Source organism: Haliotis rufescens, unplaced genomic scaffold (assembly GCF_023055435.1).
Source record: "Haliotis rufescens isolate VD_foot unplaced genomic scaffold, xgHalRufe1.0.p SCAF_3, whole genome shotgun sequence".
Lineage (NCBI taxonomy): Eukaryota > Metazoa > Mollusca > Gastropoda > Lepetellida > Haliotidae > Haliotis > Haliotis rufescens.
This window is the reverse complement of record NW_025964001.1, coordinates 55,880,083-55,903,322: the sequence shown is the minus strand read 5'-3', so window position 1 is coordinate 55,903,322 and position 23,240 is coordinate 55,880,083. Positions and strand designations below refer to the sequence as shown.

Sequence of the window (23,240 nt, the reverse complement as noted above, 5' to 3'; positions counted from 1 at the left end):
GTACGTTTGTGGACATTTGAGATCTGACTCAGGCTACATATGTAATTACGACTGTTTTACCAAAATGTGATATTTGATTGTCTGTTTATTCTTTGTGTTTACATGTTTGGATGATTTAATATGTTTTATTAGTTACATTATTCATTTTTATAACATTCCAACTTTTATATCACTTATTTCACAATACTCTTTCAAAATGTGGCCAGATGTAATCTAAGCCTAAAAGCTGATAAGGTGATTCCCATTTTGACATAGGTTTAATAGTTTTAATTAAAATATTTTTATAAAGAAGGAAATTGTTTCCAGTGAGATGCATTTTTTTCTAGTCTTGATTTCTGATGGTAATATCAGATACCTTATGAAATAACTTGTCTGAGGTAAATTAATAGAGAAATGTTAAACTACTTAATAAGAATATGATATAATTGGAAGGGGTATTACACATCTCTGTTTCATAAATGTCAATTTTTGTTTTTCCCATTATCATCAAAACATCTTGTGGAACACAAAACGTTCAGATGAACAATGTTCGTGGTTTTAAGGGATCTAACGAGATATAAACACTTTCCAACAGTTTTAAGTGTCCAATAACTGTGTTAGTTAAACAAGGTATAACAAGTATTTATATCGTGACAAAGGTTCATCAATTGTATCGACTTTTTGTATTTGATATGAGAATATCGGGCACACTGTAGTACAACGGTACCAGTTCCTACGTGTACCAACCAAAACACTCCGACATCAAGGTAACAGTACCGGTGCCAACCAACCAACACGTTGCCGGGTCATCTTATTCCGATATCAAGGCAACCGATATAATGTCAACGAACCAACACGTTGTCGGGTCATCTAACTCCGATATCAAGACAACCAATCTAGTGCCAACCAACCAACAAGTTGCCGGGTCATCTAACGTGGGTGTAAAAACAACAGCACCAGTGCCAACTAACCAACACGTTGCTGGGTCATATAGCTCTGATCACAAGACAACAGAACCAGTGCCAACTAACCAAAACGTTGCCGGGTCATGTAGCTCCGATCTCAAGACAACAGTACCAGTGGCAACCAACCAACAGGTTGTCGGGTCATATTGCTCTGATCACAGGACAACAGATCTAGTGCCAACCAACCAACACGTTGCCGGGTCATATAGCTCTGATCTCAAGACAACAGTACCAGTACCAACCAACCAACACGTTGCTGGGTCATATAGCTCCAATTTGAAGACAAAGGTACCAGTGCCAACCAACCAACACGTTGCCGGGTCATATTGCACGATATCAAGACAACTAATATATAATGCCAACCAACCAACACGTTGCTGGGTCATATAGCTCCGATTTGATGACAAAGGTACCAGTGCCAACAAACCAACACGTTGCCGGGTCATCTAACTTGGGTGTAAAGACAACATGTACAGCACCAGCGCCAACTAACAAAATAGTTGCCGAGTCATCTAACTCCGATGTCAAGACAACAGTAACAGTGTCAACTTACCAACACGTTGCTGGGTTATGTAGCTCTAGTCGCAAGACAACTGATCTAGTGCCAACTAACCAACACGTTGCCGGGTCATATAGCTCTGATCTTAAGACAACAGTACCAGTGCCAACAGACAAACAAGTTGCCGGGTCATCTCACCTCGGTGTAAAGACAATAGCACCAGTGCCAACTAACCAAATAGTTGCCGAGTCATCTAACTCCGATGTCAAGACATAGCACCAGTGCCAACTAACCAAATAGTTGCTGGGTCATATAGCTCTAGTTTCAAGACAACAGATCTAGTGCCAACTAACCAACACGTTGCCGGGTCATATAGCTCTAGTCTCAAGACAACAGATCTAGTGCCAACCAACAAACGCGTTGCCGGGTCATATAGCTCTGATCTCAAGACAACAGTACCAGTGCCAACCAACCAACACGTTGCCGGGTCATCTAACTCCGATATCAAGGCAACAGATCTAGTGCCAACCAACCAACGATTTGCCGGGTCATCTAACATGGGTGTTAAGACAACAGCACCAGTGCCAACCAACCAACGCGTTGCCGGGTCATCTAACTCTGATATCCTGACAACCTTTCTAGTGCCAACCAACCAACACGTTGCCGGGTCATCTAACTCTGATATCCTGACAACGTTTCTAGTGCCAACCAACCAACACGTTGCCGGGTCATCTAACTCTGATATCCTGACAACGTTTCTAGTGCCAACCAACCAACACGTTGCCGGGTCATCTATCTCTGATATCATGACAACATTTCTAGTGCCAACCAACCAACACGTTGCCGGGTCATCTAACTCTGATATCATGACAACATTTCTAGTGCCAACCAACCAACACGTTGCCGGGTCATCTAACTCTGATATCATGACAACATTTCTAGTGCAAACCAACCAACACGTTGCCGGGTCATCTAACTCCAATATGCACATAAAAGTCGACTGTATCTTCAATTCAGTGCTATGTTATTCATCTCTTAGTTGATATGTATAAGACCATGCGAATGTACGACAGTAACATTGACTTTCCTATCATTTGCTACTCAGCGCTTAAGAAACTCGAGACTCTTTACGGGGATATCAAACGCTAATGCTTATCTGACTTGAAATAAAGTCTGTGTATATTTTCCAAGAGGAACCAATAATAAACGATAAATAAATATCCCATGCCCGTTTGAGAGCACTGCCAATATCTCCAACAGAGAGACGCACGCGGGCCTGTACAGGATGGTTCCATTAACCGACACATTAAAGCTATCGATTAAACAGGGAATTAAAGTTTAAGTGTATGATGTACCTATTTGTCCGCTTCAAGCCTCTGTGTAGTCAATGACGCCGCAGGGACGGTCACAGGCCCGAAGCATGATATGAGGTTATGGAAAACTGGTAAGCGTGTCTCTCCCTATACGCATTTCCATAATCAGCCAATAAGCACGGGATCGATTGGTGATAACAACAATGAAATTCCTGCAAGGCGACAAATTCCTACTGAATTTGACCTAAAAGAGCAAATGGAAAAGTTCTCACAGCTATCGACAGGGGACTCGTGTTTAGGAATTTTTGCCAATCGAATGACGAGGACACTTGAAGCGTACTGATTCTGTAGAAGTGACTTCGTCGAGAAGCTGAATAGGGTAGAAGGTTACTAATTTGTCTTGTTCGCATTTTATCCACTTAAGTGTCAAGTGGTGTCTTGAATATGTAAGACTGTTTCACATTTGGCAAGACTTCAACAAATGACAAACACTCGAGTAATAAACAACTGTATTCGGACACAACAGATCAACAAATATTAAATATAGTTAAATAGATAATTCAAACGATTAATGCTGAAAGGTGGCCAACATGGTCGTGAGATTCATGTTTTCCATCAACTACATTTTGTTGTGGCGTGTGCCTTTAAATTAGGACACGTCGGACTTCTAAACGTCCTTTTTTACTGCAAGTCAATCATATGCACATGTTCTCTGACATGAGGCAGCAAAACATGTCAGCACCAATCTCACTGATATTTCTGAGAGGCTTCACGTCGCTTTCAGAATAATAATGTGGCAGCAATATCTCAACGAGGCAAACCAGGGATTGTCTTCAAAGAGTTTACCAATTTTGGAATCGAACCCCGGACTTGTGAATAACGAGTGATCACATTAACACTTTGGCTACCCAACAACCAACTCAAAAATTATTAAAACGCTGATAGGAATTCTGTGCAATTTTCTTTATGATTGATTGATAACGATATGTAACTTTTAAAAAAGATATTTATTGCAAGAGAGGGTACAGTTAACAAACACGAAAAGAAACGTTCACATATTTACTTCTGGTGTTATCTGCATCGCTGTATTTAACAGCTCAAAAGAGGTGTATGTTGTTTGCTTAAAGTCATAGGTTTCTTTCGTATGATGCCAAAATATAGTCGAATACTTTAACCACATGAATTCAAATACCATAGGACTGGGTATCCCTGTACGTAAAACAGTTTAGCATGGAACTGAACAAACTCTAAATTCACGAACGATAAATAATACCGTGTCCTTGTGAGAATGATTGTGTCAAAGCACGAAATGCCTGCAACTTGTACCATGAGTGCATAGGCAGTAAAAGAAATAGCAAATGCCTGTACCTTCGTCAAAGTATGCTATCTATCAGAAACAATACCTAATGCCTTCACTCCATCTGAATACATGCAAATACAAATTATGGGTATATAGTAAGGGGTGTATGTAAAGCCCACTTATCCAGATAACCAGCACTTACAACATGAAAAGCAAACTTGTATTTACATTGTGTATGTACATCGTAGAGTGCTGGACAGACATACATTCACTATATAGGTACTAAAACACATTTCTTTAATTACATGGTTATGGAAAGCATATATACGAGATTGTGAGTTTAAGCATCAAATGCAGATCTCTAAAAAGAGTTATAAATTATTTTTTTACATCGCGTCCATTAGAGTTGGTTCAAAGATGGCAAAATCACAAACGACTAGCTTTGTATAACGTCTCACTACAGCAATCTACTCTTTCCTACAGATCGCGCAGTCGCGGTCATGTGACTGATCCTTAATTCAAGCAGTGTAACATAGAGACCATAATATTTAAATTCCTAAATAGTTTTTGTTTCCACCACCTATAGGTCGAACTCTGCCTGATATAAGATGCCCTCTATAATTGATGAATAATAAGTTTCCAACGCATGTCTATGAGTGTGAATTGTCACCTGTAGCTCACCTCCGTTATTTGATATTCTGTTGGCCGTAGAAGAATACCACGAAGATAAAATGTATATCACAAAATCACTTGAATGTAAAAACAAATTGAGCATCATATTTAGCCATCGGCATGGGCGATATGTTTTCTTCATCAATGAAGCCATTACATCGATGACCCCGAAGCAAACTTGAAACACTGATTAACTTTGCATATAACATGCGTTTAAACTGAAAGATGAAAATATGTACAAATATCAGCACACCCTAAAGCTATCTTGAAGTGCAGCTGCTGGTGTGAAACTGTATGAATTGAGATTCGGAGTTTTTTCAAAACAATTGCCTCGTTTTACACTTGGGAGCTCTTGGAAATTCTCCAAAATATGCCATGGTTTGAAATGTTGTAAGGCTCTGGAGATATAGCCGCAGAACCATTCAAGGTTCATTAAACATGAAACGCAGCAATGCATATCACAAAGAAGAATTGCGTTAATCGGTTTCCACCTGAACCCACGAAGTTGCCGGTCTCTGTAAAATACAAGAGAAAATGTGTACTCTGTGAAGCATTAATAACATTGACGGTACTAATTTCAACAATCAATACGTTACGTTCGGTTCAAGGTTTGGCATTTCATAAAAAACTAACATTAACATAATCGTAGCGTTTATCTCATTGTGTTGAAACAAATTTTACATGAAATGGCCATCTACATTCATCTATGAAATTTGTTGATATTTCTATTAAAAATGTATAATTTCAAATCACTGCGATTTTTATATAGCAATACGTACGGTGTTAAGCCATGCTGCAAATATGTGACAAACGTACCCAAAACAACACCATTCCTGGGACCATTGTTGTTCGAAGTATGTCTACCGCTCTCCATCACGAGTATAGAACCGGTCCTGTTTCTAGTGATGGGATACCTCGTCTGTATGGAGATCCAGTCTGTCTTGACAGTGGCCAGGGTGGTAGTTGTGCTATGTTCATCTTCAACCTTACTGCGATATTCAGCATAATCTACAAGCAATAAATTGCACAGAAATGAAAACCGTATTTGTTCAGTTAACCTCGCCGACTTTAAATCAAACCATATAATTTAATTGACCATTCAGGAAGTCTGACATGATACAGTATTCGCCATTTTGTCTGAAAACTTAAACCCTTTCAGGTCTTTATCAAAGTGGGAAAGATAAAAAAATAATGACCAGAAAAAGGGTTGCTTATGTATCGAGAACCATCCCTCATAATCTCCCCAAATGTAAGACGCTGTGTTATTAGGGGAGCACAGCTTAAAGAAACGTAAATATAAATTACAGATTTCAATTCTACTGATACGAGGGAGCACGGGTGGCCCAGTCGTCTAAGGCGCCGCAATTCGCTGTGCAGAGTTGCGTCTCTTGGGCACGCCAGAAACCTATGGTTGTGGGTTCGAATCCCAGGTTCGCCCCGACTATGTTTCTAGGTTTATCTGCACCATACACGTGCTCGTGGGTTTCACCGAAGTGGTAAACGTCTAAGACCCGCATCACTTCGGGCTTTCCTCCCACATTAAGCTGACACGCCGTGATATAACTTGAATACTGTTAAAAGCGGCGTTAAACCCAACTCACTCACTCACTCCCTCTACTGATACGCCGTAGGATAACTCAAACACTGAGTTCATTATGGTAAAATCCAATATACTCACTTATTCAAATATTCAAATATTTTCCCTGTAAAATATATCATCACGTTAACGGAGGAAATAAAATTAAGAAAAATGACTAGGAGATAATCTAACTCATAAATTAAACCCCACTGCAATTTTATTCACTCACCGTAAAGTGTCATAAGCTGTTGACTGGTACCCTGGACGTTAGCCGCCTCACACACGTAGACTCCGAAGTCATCCGCCTCCAACGTTCGAATCCTCAGGCTGAGAGTGATGGTGTATTCTCCGTCCCTGTAGATGTCGGTCCTATACTTGACACTGTTGTTGATCTTGTACCCGTGTCGAGTCCACACACTCACAGCATGTGGGTTGGCGGTAACGACGCACTCAAGAATTGTTTCTTTCTCTTGGTATTGCCCGATCTTGTTATTGGGAAGAACCACCTCGGGAGGAACTGAAAGAAGGACAAGATTAATGACAATGTAAGTAACATCGAGAGATACATGTTTCTAGGGTGACTATGCTCGACTGATTAGCAGGTCTGGCAAGTTTGATTCACGTCCATCAAATAACTGTTTCTTGTGCTCCTATATTTATGTACCGTATTCGACGTAATAACGCCTCGCTCCAATAAGCGCCCAAGATATTTGTTAATATATTGGCTAGTGAACAATCCCAATTAGACACCTTCCAAAAGATCAATGTACAAAAGACTTAGTTATTCGTGTATAATACGCACTTGTGGGTTATATGCACCTTAATTATGGGCAATTAAATTCTGGAAAATATATGTCGTGTATAATACACACAGACTTTTCTTTTGTATCATTTCAGGCTGTCACCATATACCACGAAATTTACGTTCTTTCAACTCTGTTTCTTTTTCACCAAATTTTATTCTAATAAGAGCCCCCTTTTTCTAATTTTGAAAGCGCCCTGGGCGCTTATTGCGTCAAAAAAGGTATACCAACTTTGGAGAAAATTCTAATTACACTAACGCATTATCTGAGTTTGATACATGGCATTAATTAGAATGTCTCGAAAAAGGCAGAAAATCAGCATCAGACCGTGGAGTGAGTGAGTGAGTGAGTATGGTTTTACGCCGCTTTTAGCAATATTCCAGCAATAACACGGCGTACCCATGTCGGGAATCGAACCCGGGTCTTCGGCGTGACGAGCGAACGCTTTAACCACTAGGCTACCCGCCCGCCCCTCAGATCGTGGAGCATATTTCCCCTTAGACATCCCTTTGAACATGAACCCCATATCTGTCCCCGCGGGTTTACCAAAGTGACGCCTGCCAAGACTGCATCCCTTTGGGGCTTTGCTCTCTCATGATCCTTACACCCGTGATATAACTTAAAAATTGTTCAAAGCGGCTTTAAACCAAATTCGCACACCTCTTTAACATTTTGTAATTCTATTTTTATATTTTTGTGAAACCAAAGGAAAAGAGTATGGCTACTGACAGACCAAGGTTCATAATTTGGATGAATCTGGGATTCGAACTCCCTTAGTCCCTCTAGTTATCGTGAACTGTAACATAGTTAGAAATCAAACCATGGTTACATATATGCCCGTAACGATTAATTAACAGCCAAGCATCAAAGTATCAAAGCTGTAACATCTCAAATATATAAGTTATTTGAATGGCATTTAGAAGCGGTACACATAAGGAAAAAGTGAGGTGAGGTGAAATTGGGTTTAACGTCGCGTCCAAGATTATTGCACTAAATTAGCGATGCGCATGCACGTGTGTGTGTGTGGCCGCTTGTACTAGTCCGGAATGATGTCGATTTATAGTGCTAGCTCACTGAGATACCATGCCGCAGTTTAACATGAATACCCCACTCAGACACAGTATACTGACTCCGAGCCGACCAGTCCTTGTTTTAGCCCCTTAATGCCGAGCGCCAGACAGGGTATCAACAAGTAGCATATTTAAACGTCTTTTGGTATGATGCGGCCGGGGATCGAACCCCGGACCTTCCGCTCTCCGGGCGGACGCTCTACCACTAGACCACGGAGGCGGTTCACATAAGAAAGAGAATTTATGGATTACATCTTCTTTATTATGGGGAACATAACGTTTCGGAATATATACTTACTCCTTCATCAGGTGATATGTTCCTGATAAAAAAGAAGTTTACATCCAGAAATTCTCTAACTCAGTTATATAGTATTCAAGAATGTATTATATAGTTACTACAGAGCTTATATTATGTAGTATTTCATAAAATATTCATTTTCATAAACTAATATTACATTATACTCAAACGGCCAAATTGCTTACTTAGTTATATTAGTAGGTGAGGTGGGGTGAATTGGGTTTAACATCCAATTCAAGATCATTGCACTGGTATTATTAGTTATGTATATAAAGCGGAGAAAAAATGTCCATAATCATAAGAAATATCTGCTCCAAGAAGAATCCTTGTGCGATTTCGATTTATCGTAAGCATGTGCTTATAAATGACTATCAATTAGTGATGAGCCTATCCTGTCCTCCCGGTGGTTCCTGCCACAAACACATGCAGAGGCAAGTGAAGTGTTCACCTGAAGAAACGCAGGAGCAAAGTAGGAAACTTTCTGAAATATCATGTCACAGATATATCGACATAATGGGGGAAATGACTATTGGAAAGTTAAAGTCATCCAGTCGTAAACAACGTTTACAATTTGAATTTTACATAATATAATATAACATTATACCAATACAGCCACATAACTATAAAGACACAATTGAGTGTTTTAACATGCAGGTATATCTGACATTCAAGATTCGGTTGATTGTGAAGAAATGGGCTTTCTTGTTAGGTTTAAAATTTGATTTTGCAAAAGGATTTGTTTCATATTCACATTCAACAATGACTCCGATCTCTCTGTTGTCCGCCGGTGGGACGCCATTGAAAGCTGTACATTTGTAGATCCCCCAGCACTCTCGACTAGCATTCTGTATCATCAAAATTTCGCGGTGTTCTCCAATGTCTGAAAAGAAAAACATGTATAAGTGGAAAGGAACTCTCCAATTTACAATGATGCATATTTCATTGAAAATGACACCAGCGAACCACAATGTGCATGCCATCTTTGAATTTCATTTGTCTCCCTAGATCCCCAATTACAATTCAAGATTCAACTGCTTGAAAATCAGTGAACGTTTTGAGATTTGTTACACTATTTTAAGAAATTAGTCAGGAATATGACATGCAAGTCTATGAAAGTTCGTTCAGATGTCATCGATTGGGGGAGAGACCTCAACTGAATCATAAAATATGCATGACACATGGAATCAAATAGTGATGATACTGGTTGTCCGGGTATGGGGGAGCCTATCGTGTACCACCGTTGACACCCAGTCAAGCAATTCCTAGATCAATATATTCCCAATCCAAACGCCTGTGAAAACTCAAAGTTGTGAATATATTTATAAACAAGTTGCTTTGAATTTAAAGAGAGTAAAATGGGTTTTTTTTGCTACGCAAGCGTCGACTAAAATGGATCTGGTGTTAACCCTCACGGACCTGGCTGATTGTATGTCAACTTTCCATTGCTCATGTTTTCAGTCACTGGTTTCCCTGATCAAATTATATTATAAACAGACTTGAAAAAGCAGGAGTATTGCTAAAGAAACGTATTTTGCTATGTAAACTTACTGTAAGTTCCCGGACAGAGATCGGTCTTTTTCTGTGCATCATCACGATGTATTGTATATCTTGTCCACGTTACATTTGGCATAGGGATACCACTGACGTTGCATTGTAGCGTGACTGTCTCCCCTTCCTTTACCGTCATGTCCTCAGAGGAATACTCCTGCAGGATCTTTGCGGGCACTGTTGGCATGGCAAACAACATGAACGAAACGAGTGTGAACATATGTTTGGTATCATGTCATGTAAGGGAAGGGGATAATTATATTCGTGTCCTTGTCCATTGTAAGACATTTTTTCAATCAGTTAGGTTAATTCATGTCTATTAGTCCAACCTCAAAGAGTCTCTCAACGCGTCATGGTCATATCGTGCAATACATGGATGCATAGGTCGATAATGTCAGTAGTAGTTGGCGTTCAAGAAGCACGGCGAATTAACTGGTGGTCTGTTTACATTACAAGAGGCCTTTTTGCCCCAGTGTGAAGTGGAACATTATTGAAAATCCCTAAAAATAACTATGCTTTAAGCTACTTAAAAATAATTGTCTGCCTCCAAAAATACATTTTTACAAGATGTTTAGGTTCACAGTTGTAATTAAAAATACATATATGGTTTTGCAGCTGTATGTGAAGAAATATCAAGCCTCCATACAAAAAAGCGGTCCCACACAATATCAAATGGTTGGTCCCCAGCCTATTATGTATGACGTCCAACACCAAAATAATATTTCTTTTCGTATCTAAATTATATATGAGGCAAGAGGTGAAAAGCGTCACACAAGGCGGAAGGAACAGGAACTTGCACAAGTACGTATCAGTTGTGACACCAGGTGTTCGAAAAAAACTTGATTTGCCCGTACAAACAGAAACCGTCCCTACATGTACAAGTACAAAGATTTCAATTAAATGATCCTTTTAATTGTTAATATGGCGACGATGCCTTTTTCACAGGGCCTTTTAATTGCTTCAAAAGGATTATGGACAAACCGTACATAACTGTGTCATCATATTTGAGATTAGCTGCCATAAGTAAATTAAAAGAAAGACTCCATCTTCATGTGTGTTAGTCTCATCATTCTGTATTGCGTATTGCGCATGACGCATCGCGTATGGGTGCTGCTCGGAGGACATGAATGTGACACGTAGTTAATCACATATTGGTCCTCTAACTTCTCTGAAATCTTCATCCTCATCGAGTCAGTAGACCCCTTAGTTCATATCACCAATGTCGATCGATGAACATGACGTCATGTCTGATTACAAATTACATTTCTTTCTGGGCATCAGTTACATGCAGTACCGTGCACTGCAAGGTGTTAGTATATATATGTATTCAGCCGTAGGTTTATAGCCAGTTTACGCTGATGAAACCCCACGTTCTCTGTTGGAGTAGTGTCTGCCTTGCGGCCCACGAGGCAATTGTCGTAATAGGGGACATTAAGGCCTATCACTTGTCGTTACAGCCATTTATACGACTCAGGAGGGATCAACTTGGATTAAATCTACTATGTAAATACCTCCGATGTGTATTTAATTATCGGGGCGCATCTGTTTCATATTCTTTCATGAAAGTATTGAACGGACAATCGAATGCAGCATCTTAATTTCCTTCCATCCTCAGCAGATGCTCTGCTGTGTAGGTTGGAGTATCGATCCTGTATCAGCATTAGCTTGTAAAGGCGAAAATGTAAAGATTGCTCGCTTTGTTTCCCTGAACATGTAATCATTGTATGGGATAACACGCCCGAAAAACAGTATGTATTGAGTGGTTGGAGTATAAAGCGGTGATTAGCTTTCTTGTCAAATCTAAAAAAACCAAATAAATCATTGTTGTTTGTGGTTTTCGTGAGCTATGTAAAGTTATATATTATATTCGGCATTTTCTTATTCCTGTCAACGTGGTCGTTATCAAATATCAAGTTATACCACTTCGGAAAATCTTCATGGCTACTTGAAAGATCAAATGGTTATTTATTCAGTAACATTAACTGAGCTGTATGCATACACGTTCAATTATTTAAAGGTAAGGTAAAAAAATATTTTTTTCTTTACAAATATATTAGACACGCTCTTAAGGGATGATATCCAACCAACATTATCAAATTTGATAGGATTGCAACTTGGCCCCCGTCCAGTCTTATTTATCTGTATTTGGTTCAAACTTTTGTAAAATTCATTTCAGGAATTTAAAAATAACCAGACTTTTAGCAAACGAGTCTGTCAAAAACACTCATATTGGTATTTGGTTAAGTGTTTCTAGAATAATCACACAATTATATATAAGAATACACTTTTGAGTAAAGGCCATTAGTTCACCGGATGAAGGACAAAAAGAATGAAAATACAGTAAACTACGGTTATAACGAACTCAAAGGGACCACTAAATTTAGTTCGTTATATCCATCTTCGTAATATCCATATATTCGACCTCAGACATCTTTTATCAAGTCATGTGACATCATGTTACGCGATAAACAACAAAAGTGTGCACTGTACATGTAAAGAATATGTCCACTTCAATCACTGTGTTACAATTGTTAATTGAGGGTGTAATTTGAGTCATCATCCACATCTTTCAAATCTATATTAAACAACAAGCAGACTTTAAAAGCCATAACAAATCTTGCTTACCATCAACTGTAAGCATGACCGTTTTTATTTTGACTGGGGTGGTATTCACTTGGCAGTTATACGTTCCTTGGTCATTCCTCTTCGTGTTCCGTATGTGGAGATTCCAGTCCTTTGTAAAGGGTCGCTCAATGCTTAATCTCCTGTCATCAATGATACGCCTGTCCTCGTATGTCAGCAGCGTTGACCATTGATCAGTCCAGACAACCTGAAACATGACTCCACTTACAACAGTACTCTCTGTGAAGCACGTAAACACGGCGACGCTGTTACCTTGCAAATGGAGCTTTGTTTATATGGTAGCTATGACGGGAAGGTGTTAATGCCATATGACTCTCCTGGAAGAGAGTAAGTGCCCTTTTTACTACGTATGGGCAGACTTAGTTACTTAGTTAGTTAGACTCAGTTAGTTAGTTAGTCAGTTAGTCAGTCAGTCAGTCAGTCAGTCAGTCAGTCAGTCAGTCAGTCAGTCAGTCAGTCAGTCAGTCAGTCAGTCAGTCAGTCAGTCAGTCAGTCAGTCAGTCAGTCAGTCAGTTAGTTAGTTAGTTAGTTAGACTCAGTTGGTTAGTTAGTTAGACTCAGTTAGTTAGTTAGTTTTTCTACTGTGGCATGGTATCACAGTGGGGCTAACACTAAAAAACCGGCATTAGTCCGGACTAGTACAAACAGCACTTCACTGTATAAATCAAATAAGTACGATGTTAAACACTTTCCCCCATCACTTATTCTGCTTATAAATGAACAATTCATTTCTTGCCTTTCATGTACGTTTAGGAGCACGGATGGCCCGGCTCGTCGTCCGACTCGACACAATTCCCTTTGCAGAACTGCGTTCGTTGGGCACGTAGGAAACCAATGATCGTTGGCTCGAATCCCGGTTCGCCCCGGTTATGTTTCTTGGCTTGTCAGCACCATACCCGTGCTTGTGGATCCCACCAAAGTGATAAACGCCTGAGACCTGCGTCACTTCGGGCTTTTCCCCCATATCAAGCTGAAACGCTGTGATATATATCGGGGATACTGTTCAAAAGGGCGTAAAACCCACTCAGGCGCTCACTCACTCACTCACTCACTCACTCACTCACACGGGCAGGCATTCACTCGGGCAGGAAATCAATCGGGCAGGCACTCACTCACTCACTCACTCACTCACGCACTCACGCACTCACGCACTCACGCACGCACGCACGCACTGTTTGTTACTGAATGCTGTAATGCATTAATGTCAATAGCACAAAACACGTACTACTCAACACGATATCCAACATCAATAAAGATGACCCAAGTCCTGGCAAACAACACCTGCCAGTCATCACGATGGCTCAGTTGAGCAAAAACGACGTACGCCACCAATGAATGTGACACGAGCTGACACAAATTGGATTAACAAAATGACTGGATGTGTGAAACGACACGTTCAGTGTGAGACTTTCAAAATGTTATTGTTATTGGCGTTTCTTGTTCACAAATTCAAAACATCTGATATTGTAGATACCGTTGTCGACAAATTGTACAATGTCATCCCAGGAGAACGTTGACCGTTTAGCTTAGCGTAGTGGCAGAACAACGTTAGCAGACATCTTGGTGTTTCAAATGCCTCACATGTATATATATATGTAATATATGGTCAGTCAGTTAGTTAGTTAGTTAGTTAGTTAGTTAGTTAGACTTAGTCAGTTAGTTAGTTAGTAATACTCTGTTGGTTAGACTCAGTTAGTTAGACTAAGTCCGTACTTAGTTAGTGAGACTCAGTTAGTTAGTTAGTTAGACTCAATTAGTCAGTTAGTCAGTCAGTCAGTCACTCACTCACGCACGCACTCACTCCCTCACGCACGCACTCTCACGCACTCGCTCATTCACTCACGCACGCAGTCACTCACTCACGCATTCACAAATTCAAAACATCTGATATTGTAGATGCCGTTGTCGACAAATTGTACAATGTCATCCCAGGAGAACGTTGACCATTTAGCTTAGCGTAGTGGCAGAAGAACGTTAGCAGACACCTTGGTGTTTCAAATGCCTCACATGTATATATATATATAATATATGGTCAGTCAGTTAGTTAGTTAGTTAGTTAGTTAGACTCAGTTAGTTAGTTAGTTAGTTAGACTTAGTCAGTTAGTTAGTAATACTCTGTTAGTTAGACTCAGTTAGTTAGACTAAGTCAGTTACTTAGTTAGTTTGACTCAGTTAGTTAGTTAGTCAGTTAGTGAGACTCAGTTAGTTAGTTAGTTAGACTCAATTAGTCAGTTAGTCAGTCAGTCACTCACTCACTCACTCACGCACTCTCACGCACGCACTCACTCACTCACGCACGCACTCTCACGCACTCGCTCATTCACTCACGCACTCTCACGCACTTTGCTCACTCACGCACTCTCACGCACGCACTCACTCACTCACGCATTCACAAATTCAAAACATCTGATATTGTAGATACCGTTGTCGACAAATTGTACAATGTCATCCCAGGAGAACGTTGACCATTTAGCTTAGCGTAGTGGCAGAACAACGTTAGCAGACATCTTGGTGTTTCAAATGCCTCACATGTATATAAATATATGGTTATGTAGTTGTCTCAAACATTCATCGTAAGCCTAGTGATCTATGATTTACAGTAAAGGCAAAGAATTACCGATTCATGTTCTAAGTGTGTCCAAATTGGGTAATTACCTCCTATTAAAACTGTTTCACTGATAATTTCAGGTAATCCTGTGTGAAAAAGAAATACAAATCATTACGTTAGTGTGTAAATACTAAATTGTATGGTTTAAAGGGAGTGTAGATATTTATTTTGTATACATTAGAATCTTAAAATACAGGTTAAAAATGCTTTATCGGCACCTTTCAAACAACGTATATTGCTGAGCTGTATATCACATGGGAACCTACTATACTATATTATTTTACGTTTTACACCTGGTTTTCTTATATTCTACTTACGTAAAGATGATGCTTTTAGGAATTTCGATCAGTAACGAATGGAGTATTGTTTCAGAAAATGGTCAATATTTGAACCTGAAACCGTATCATATTCGTAACGTAAGAACATCTTCTAATGTTTCAAATTCAATCATGAATAATGGATAACATCTGTCCATTTGTAATGCTGTCTACGCTGTTTCAGTATTTGGATTCCTAATGCTCTGACAAAAGACTCTCTTGGCGTTGCATTGTAATTGAAAAATCGAGCATACAGGTTTTAATATAGTTTTCATATCATAGTGTGCAGTCGAAATAAGGAAATGTCATGTACGTTTAGGTCTCGTTTAGTGTCGCGTGACTTCAACAACAAAAACGCAAAGAAGATAATGAGAATGTTGATTTTGTTTATTAATGAAACTTTCATTCTAAATGCAATATTTTTGACTGAACGATGTTAATCTCATATTCGTTAACTAGCACAGTGTACAAACGATCCGTTTGTAGCTTTATACAGCAATTACTTTAAGACAGTGAATGAGTGAGTTGGGTTTAACGCCGCTTTTGACAGTATTGCAGTTATGTCGCGGCGTGTCAGCTTAATGTGGGAGGAAAGCCCGAAGTGATGCAGGTCTCAGACGTTTAGCACGTCGGTGTAACCCACGAGCACGGGTATGGTGCTGACAAACCTAGAAACATAATCGGGGCGCAAAAGGGACGCAACTCTGCACAGCGAATCGCGGCGCCTTAGACGACTGGGCCACTCGTGCCCCCACTTTACGATGTCACGGAAAGTCAATTAAAAGCAGAATGCACGTGCAAGTTAGGACAATCATGTGCAGTGACAATGACTATAAAAGGTCAAACGACGTTCAACATTTTGTAATACGCTTGTCGACTTATTTGAATGCTGCCAATCGTAACACCAGGACGTCATGAAGCGGGCTAGTCCAAGTCTGCAGTTGCACGTCATTTCGACGTACTCCAGAGCACCATATCTCGTTTATGGGATCGTCCGAGAATACGTAGATCAAGAGTCACCACCCCTGCACAAGATCGCTACATCCGGGTCTGTCGCCTGGGTCATGAACATGTTACTGCCACCGAGACTAGAGGACATGTGCCTGGTTTGAGGAGGGTATTGGACCAAACAATCAGGAGCCGTCTGCGACAGGCGGGATTTAGATCCGTAAGACCGGTATGTGTCCCTGTATTGAGACGTTTGTATCGACGACAACGTACGACACAGAGCAATGTCGTACATGCATGGGCACAGAGAAGCTGGCGGCGAGACTGGTTTCAATGAGGAATCACGTCTCCAACGCCATGATGGAAAACAGCGACGTCGATGAAAATGAAAATTTTGAACCGAACTGCGTTCGATATATCGACAGATTTGGCGGAAGTGTAATGGTGTGGGGAGCCAAATCCTACACAAGGAGATCTGAGTTGGTGGTGGTTCAGGGGAATCTGACAGTACATCGGTACATCGACCAAAATCTTCAACGTCTCCTTCTTCCGATTATCAACCGGCAGTAGGAGTTGCATCAGCATGAGGACGCTACAACACACACAGCTCGTGTCACTGTTGACTTACTTCATAAGCCAGACATCAATGTCTTGCCATGCCCTTCAAGATCTCGGGATCAGAACCCGATAGAGCACTTTTTGATGAACATAATAGACGTGTATGTCATCGTCAACATGCGCCACAGACACTGACACAACTGCCCAATGCGTTGTAGGAAGAATGGAGGAGAAGTCTACAGTACAGAATCATCCGTTCACTTATTCAGCCTGAGTCAAGTCAAGGCGGTGTAGAGCAGTGAAAAATACACGCGGTGGTCACTCCAGGTACTGACCTGATAACCCCCCCCCCCCCACGACAATTAGTATTGCCTTTATGTCTACAGGGCATGTGACTATCACCATGCTAAGTTTCATCCTTGTGGCAATCAAATGAAATGAAGTATGTACATTTAATTGAACGCAGTAAAAAATTACAAAGTTTCTTTTTTAGAAGAGTATATGTGTGTCATTTGTCCAAAAAGCAACATAACCTTCCCTTGACAACAGCAACGTCATGATGTATCGTGCTTCTAAAAGCTTGGCTATTAAGATGTCTCTTTGTATTGAAAACGATCCCTGTTGGTTATTAAGATGAATCAGGGTATTTAAAACGATCTGCGTTGATTATTACGATGAATCAGAGTTTTGGAAACGATCTGTGTTGGTAATTAAGGTGACTCGTGGTATTGCAAACGATCTGTTTTGGTTATTAAGATGGGTATAGGTACTGACTGATATCAAGATTTCACTAGTTATTGCAAACGATAGGAATTCGTTGACAGGTGATACTGATCAGGTTGTGGGTTATTTACCAATATATTTTAGGGTTTGGGAAAAAAATTGGGCTTTTATTGTACCAAAATGGTAACCAAACTGGGGCCTTCAACTTGACCAGCAAACATTTTAAACACAAGGCTTTTCCACCGCACCTGCCCAATAGTGAATGTATGACTGTGTTGCAATGAACATGCTCACTTCATGGGAGGAGAGGGGCGATGGGGTAGCCTAGTGGTTAAAGCGTTCGCTCGTCACGCAGAAGACCCGGGTTCGATTCCCCATATGGGTACAATGTGTTAAGCCCATTTCTGGTTTCCCCCGCCGTGATATTTTTGGAATATTGCAAAAAGCGGCGTAAAAACAATACTCATTCACTCACTCACTCATGGGAGAAGAACACCCAAAGCGACGTTGGTTGCGGATGTTTACCACTTTGGTGAAGCCATACGGTTATTGAGCTGACAGAGTATTGATCATAATCGGGGGAAATCTCGGAATCAAACAAAGGCGTAAAAATCCTGGCGCGTCTAAGGGCGACAACTCTGCCCAACGTGTATACCATTCAGCGCCCACGCCCTATTTACCATTAATGGAAGATAAAACGTTTGGCAGTAAGTGAATAAACACCTTAATATTTTTTTTTAAAAAAGCTCTGTCCCCTGAGTAAGCTGCAGAGGCTGGTGCCAGACGATGCTCCCTTACCTCGTAGTCTCCGAGGTAGCTGACGGAGCAAGGCAATATGGCGGTTTCCCCCTCGTTTATAGTCACGTTCACTACGGGCATGTCGAAGGCAGGCTCGAATGACAGTGTATCTGAAAGGACAAGCAACACATCTTTCAATCATCATCTTCATCCTTTATACACTATGCTGCTTAACGTAGGTGATTGATGGTCCGTTTAAAGACGTCGAACACTTAAATAGTTTTTACCCAAGTATTACAGAAATGACACTTCAATTTCACGAGTTGTGTAATGTGGAGTTAGTCTGTCACGATCCTGAGATATTGAACCACATAATTTACGGTCGTTACATACCGAGGGACATAAAAACTGAAACGGTTACAGGCGTAGGGATTTCACTCATTTTTCTTGACTGAACTGGTGGTAAAATGTAATTACTCTGTGACGTCACCATGGGTATTTAAAACAACTAAGCGCTATTTAATCCTAGTATTGAATATGTCCAGTTCCCTGACTTGTGTATACTGGGGGGATCTTCAGTCTACTTCTCAAAATCATTTACGTCAAGTCTTGAAATATCAAACTTACGTAAATGTATGGAATTACCTTAACACAACGCAAAGGTTATTGGTAAGAAAGTACTTGAAATCTAACTTAACCTTCAACTAACTACTTCTGAGTTTTAAAGTGAACTCACTGCGATGTTAACTTAGTGGTAAATAATATATATATACATATATATACTTTCGCTGTCTCAGTGTAACTGAAGAGCTGTCATGAGACAGCGAAAGTACTATGTCTGAAACTGATATGAAGAAGATGATGGACTAACGTGGACTTTATTATTTTAATATATATATATATGATTAAGAACTAAACAATGCGATTTTATGCTTACGAATGTGGTTGCACAATCATCTGACATTTTGTGAAGCAAAGCTTTGAAATGTAGAACAAGATGTTCACAATTGAACGAAAAACCAAAGGTTCTTAATGTCAGAAGAAACTTATTGATAGGGTATTAATACGTTAGTTGGGTTTAACGTTGCACAGAACAGTACAGTTATATCACAGTGTGTATAAAATATGTGCGAAAAATCAAAGCGTCACATGTTATGAGACCGGGTTGGAGCTGACAAACCAAGGATCATTATTGGGACTAATCTGGGATTCGAACTCACGATCACTCACGACTAAAGGATGTTTGCTCAGCAAATAGCAGTGCCTTCAACACTCGGCCGCCCATTCTCCCAATATTTTTTTAAGGCCGAATATGTTACAAATGAGCTTTACTTGTTCTTTGTGTGATTGAGCTGAAGAAAAAAAAATCATGTATGACGACCTGGCTGTTTTCGTTTTCAGGTTCAGTTAGTTTGGGTATTTCGACATTTGCAAAATTCAATTGTCGTGAAGAGGGTCATGCGGTTCTTTTATTTTCATTACATTTGCTCCCATGTCCTTCCGATGAATCACTGGATGAATAAATATGTTCAAAATTACACACATCATTTCGATTTACGGTCGTTACATACCGAGGGACATAAAAACTGAAACGGTTACAGGCGTAGGGATTTCACTCACTTTTCTTGACTGAACTGGTGGTAAAATGTAATTACTCTGTGACGTCACCATGGGTATTTAAAACAACTACAGCTATTTAATCCTAGTATTGATTATGTCCAGTTCCCTGACTTGCGTATACTGGGGGGATCTTCAGTCTACTTCTCAAAATCATTTACGTCAAGTCTTGAAATATCAAACTTACGTAAATGTATGGAATTACCTTAACACAACGCAAAGGTTATTGGTAAGAAAGTACTTGAAATCTAACTTAACCTTCAACTAACTACTTCTGAGTTTTAAAGTGAACTCACTGCGATGTTAACTTAGTGGTAAATAATATATATATATATATATATACCTTCAACTTAGTGGTAAATAATATATATATATATATATATACCTTCAACTAACTACTTCTGAGTTTTAAAGTGAACTTACTGCGATGTTAACTTAGTGGTAAATAATATATATATATATATATATATATATATATATATATATATATATATATATATATATATATATACTTTCGCTGTCTCAGTGTAACTGAAGAGCTGTCATGAGACAGCGAAAGTACTATGTCTGAAACTGATATGAAGAAGATGATGGACTAACGTGGACTTTATTATTTTAATATATATATATATGATTAAGAACTAAACAATGCGATTTTATGCTTACGAATGTGGTTGCACAATCATCTGACATTTTGTGAAGCAAAGCTTTGAAATGTAGAACAAGATGTTCACAATTGAACGAAAAACCAAAGGTTCTTAATGTCAGAAGAAACTTATTAATAGGGCACTAATACGTTAGTTGGGTTTAACGTTGCACAGAACAGTACAGTTATATCACAGTGTATATAAAATATGTAAGAAAAATCAAAGCGTCACACGTTATGAGACGTGGATGGTGCTGACAAACCAAGGATCATTATTGGGACTAATCTGGGATTCGAACTCACGATCACTCACGACTAAAGGATGTTTGCTCAGCAAATAGCAGTGCCTTCAACACTCGGCCGCCCATTCTCCCAATATTTTTTTAAGGCCGAATATGATACAAAGGAGCTTTACTTGTTCTTTGTGTGATTGAGCTGAAGAAAAAAAAATCATGTATGACGACCTGGCTGTTTTCGTTTTCAGGTTCAGTTAGTTTGGGTATTTCGACATTTGCAAAATTCAATTGTCGTGAAGAGGGTCATGCGGTTCTTTTATTTTCATTACATTTGCTCCCATGTCCTTCCGATGAATCACAGGATGAATAAATATGTTCAAAATTACACACGTCATTTCGATTATACACAACGTCCGCGTTAATCTAACATCGACCGCCAGAAGTAATTGGAATATTCAAATAATTTCTCGACGAGCAACAATGATTGCATCAGTTATGGGGTCTGGTGCCCCTTATAATTGGAAGAGGACTTTGACCACGGTAAGTAAGTATCGATGAATCATAGTTTGTTGCAGTGCTTCTGGTAGTAGTATGGATAGAGGTAGTGGCAGAAGTAGTGGATAAGGTTCTTTGAGGCAGCACTGGATGTATTCATTAACACAACTATGGAAGTAAAAGTTATGGTAGTATTGACTGCAATTGTAGTAGGCAGTACCAGATATTACTGAAGGTTATAGTAGTTTGGGTTGTGGCAGCGATACTGGCAAAGCTGTTGGTTGTTAATTTAATGCGTATGCATGTATCATTTAAAAGCATGCGGATGCAATTACATTAAGTGCATGCCTATGTTATATGTGTGCATCGAATATTTAATCCCCTTTTCAGCAAATGCTTACTTATGTGATTTATCCTCTGATGTAATCTGGAGAGAAATTAGGGAATTCTAGAATAGTACATTCATCTATCGATGGTAAATCTTTCATTTTTCCCTCAGGAATGTAAAGACGCGCCAAGCCGTTCAGGCTGCGTACTAAATTAGCTCCATATCAGATATTGGGTTTAATAAACATCAAACTATAGGGAGTCAGTGGTATGGAAGCAACGTTACATCACGGCACCATTGTCAGTTCAAATGACACGTTTGTATATGGCATAGGTCTTGGGTCGATAACGCCTTTCTTTTATACTCCACTAAATGAACCATTCTAACTAACAGGGCTCTAAAACATTCAGAACGAGTTTTCATTTTCTGTAAAGCTTATTTGATATATAGCTGAAGGATATAGCCGCCCGGCATTCCAGGATGTTTCAAAGTCCTGTTTTGACAATGCTTCCATCCCCATCCTTGTAATAGGTTTAACTCTTGCACATTCTGCATCAGAAATCAATAGCCGGCGATGAAAGAACTGCTCGTGATTGATAATAATGGGATGTAAAGTTCATTAACAATTGCTCTCACTAGTCGATTGCAGATAACCAGACTCATAAATATTCCCCGGAAACGTTGTGACAGAACATATTTAGAGCTTAATCTGTGCAAACTATCTCTTATTGCTCTTATTTGACGCCAGTTAAAACGCTGGTGGTGACACCAACACGTGTTCTTTCAATAAAACACCAATGTAATAAAACAGAGGTTTTATCAGGCATTTGCATGCCATCAACGCTGTAATATGATTTCATATGTCTGTTTGGAAGGAGACTTGTGGGTGTATCTTCTTCAAAACGTGATGTTCATGGTTTCAGCGTTAATATTTGTTTCGTATACTTAAACGTTTCCTCTGTCAACACAGTATCTTTAAACGTTTGGTGTTCTTGTGAAAGAAACGATGATAAATATCACATGATAAATGTGGTTCGCGAAAATCGTGTAATCGTGAATTTCAATTGAAATGGGGTTGTCAAAATTGAATTAAAAGATCATAGTGAGAATGTTTGCAGCATCTGAAATAAAACTCAGACACATAATGGGATCTCCCAAAGGCAGGGCAGACTGATCCAACTTCTTCACTATAATGTCCACACACAATGTGTAGTACATAAGCCATCGTAACGAGTATTATCAGTTCAGCTACTTCTTTAATTGATATCAATCCAAAATAAAGATATCGCAATATGAATAGCAAGAAATGAAGAAAGTAATCAGTTTTCGTCACTACCATCATTCTGCCATGGCCTTT

General features: G+C 39.6%; 1 protein-coding gene across 2 annotated transcripts in view; it reads right to left on the bottom strand.

The window, feature by feature from the left end:
• Positions 1-3,248: 3,248 nt before the first annotated feature.
• LOC124148737 (lachesin-like) overlaps positions 3,249-23,240 on the bottom strand; it is a 62,107-nt gene continuing 42,115 nt past the window's right edge. For both annotated transcript variants that reach the window (XM_048403098.1, XM_046519995.2), the window contains exons 2-8: positions 18,622-18,731; positions 12,652-12,856; positions 10,027-10,203; positions 9,230-9,358; positions 6,537-6,824; positions 5,545-5,736; positions 3,249-5,243 (exon numbers count right to left, since the gene is read on the bottom strand). In XM_048403098.1, the coding sequence (XP_048259055.1) occupies positions 5,161-5,243; positions 5,545-5,736; positions 6,537-6,824; positions 9,230-9,358; positions 10,027-10,203; positions 12,652-12,856; positions 18,622-18,702 (1,155 nt within the window). In that variant the 5' untranslated portion in view covers positions 18,703-18,731 and the 3' untranslated portion in view covers positions 3,249-5,160. The remainder of the gene's footprint in view (positions 5,244-5,544; positions 5,737-6,536; positions 6,825-9,229; positions 9,359-10,026; positions 10,204-12,651; positions 12,857-18,621; positions 18,732-23,240) is intronic.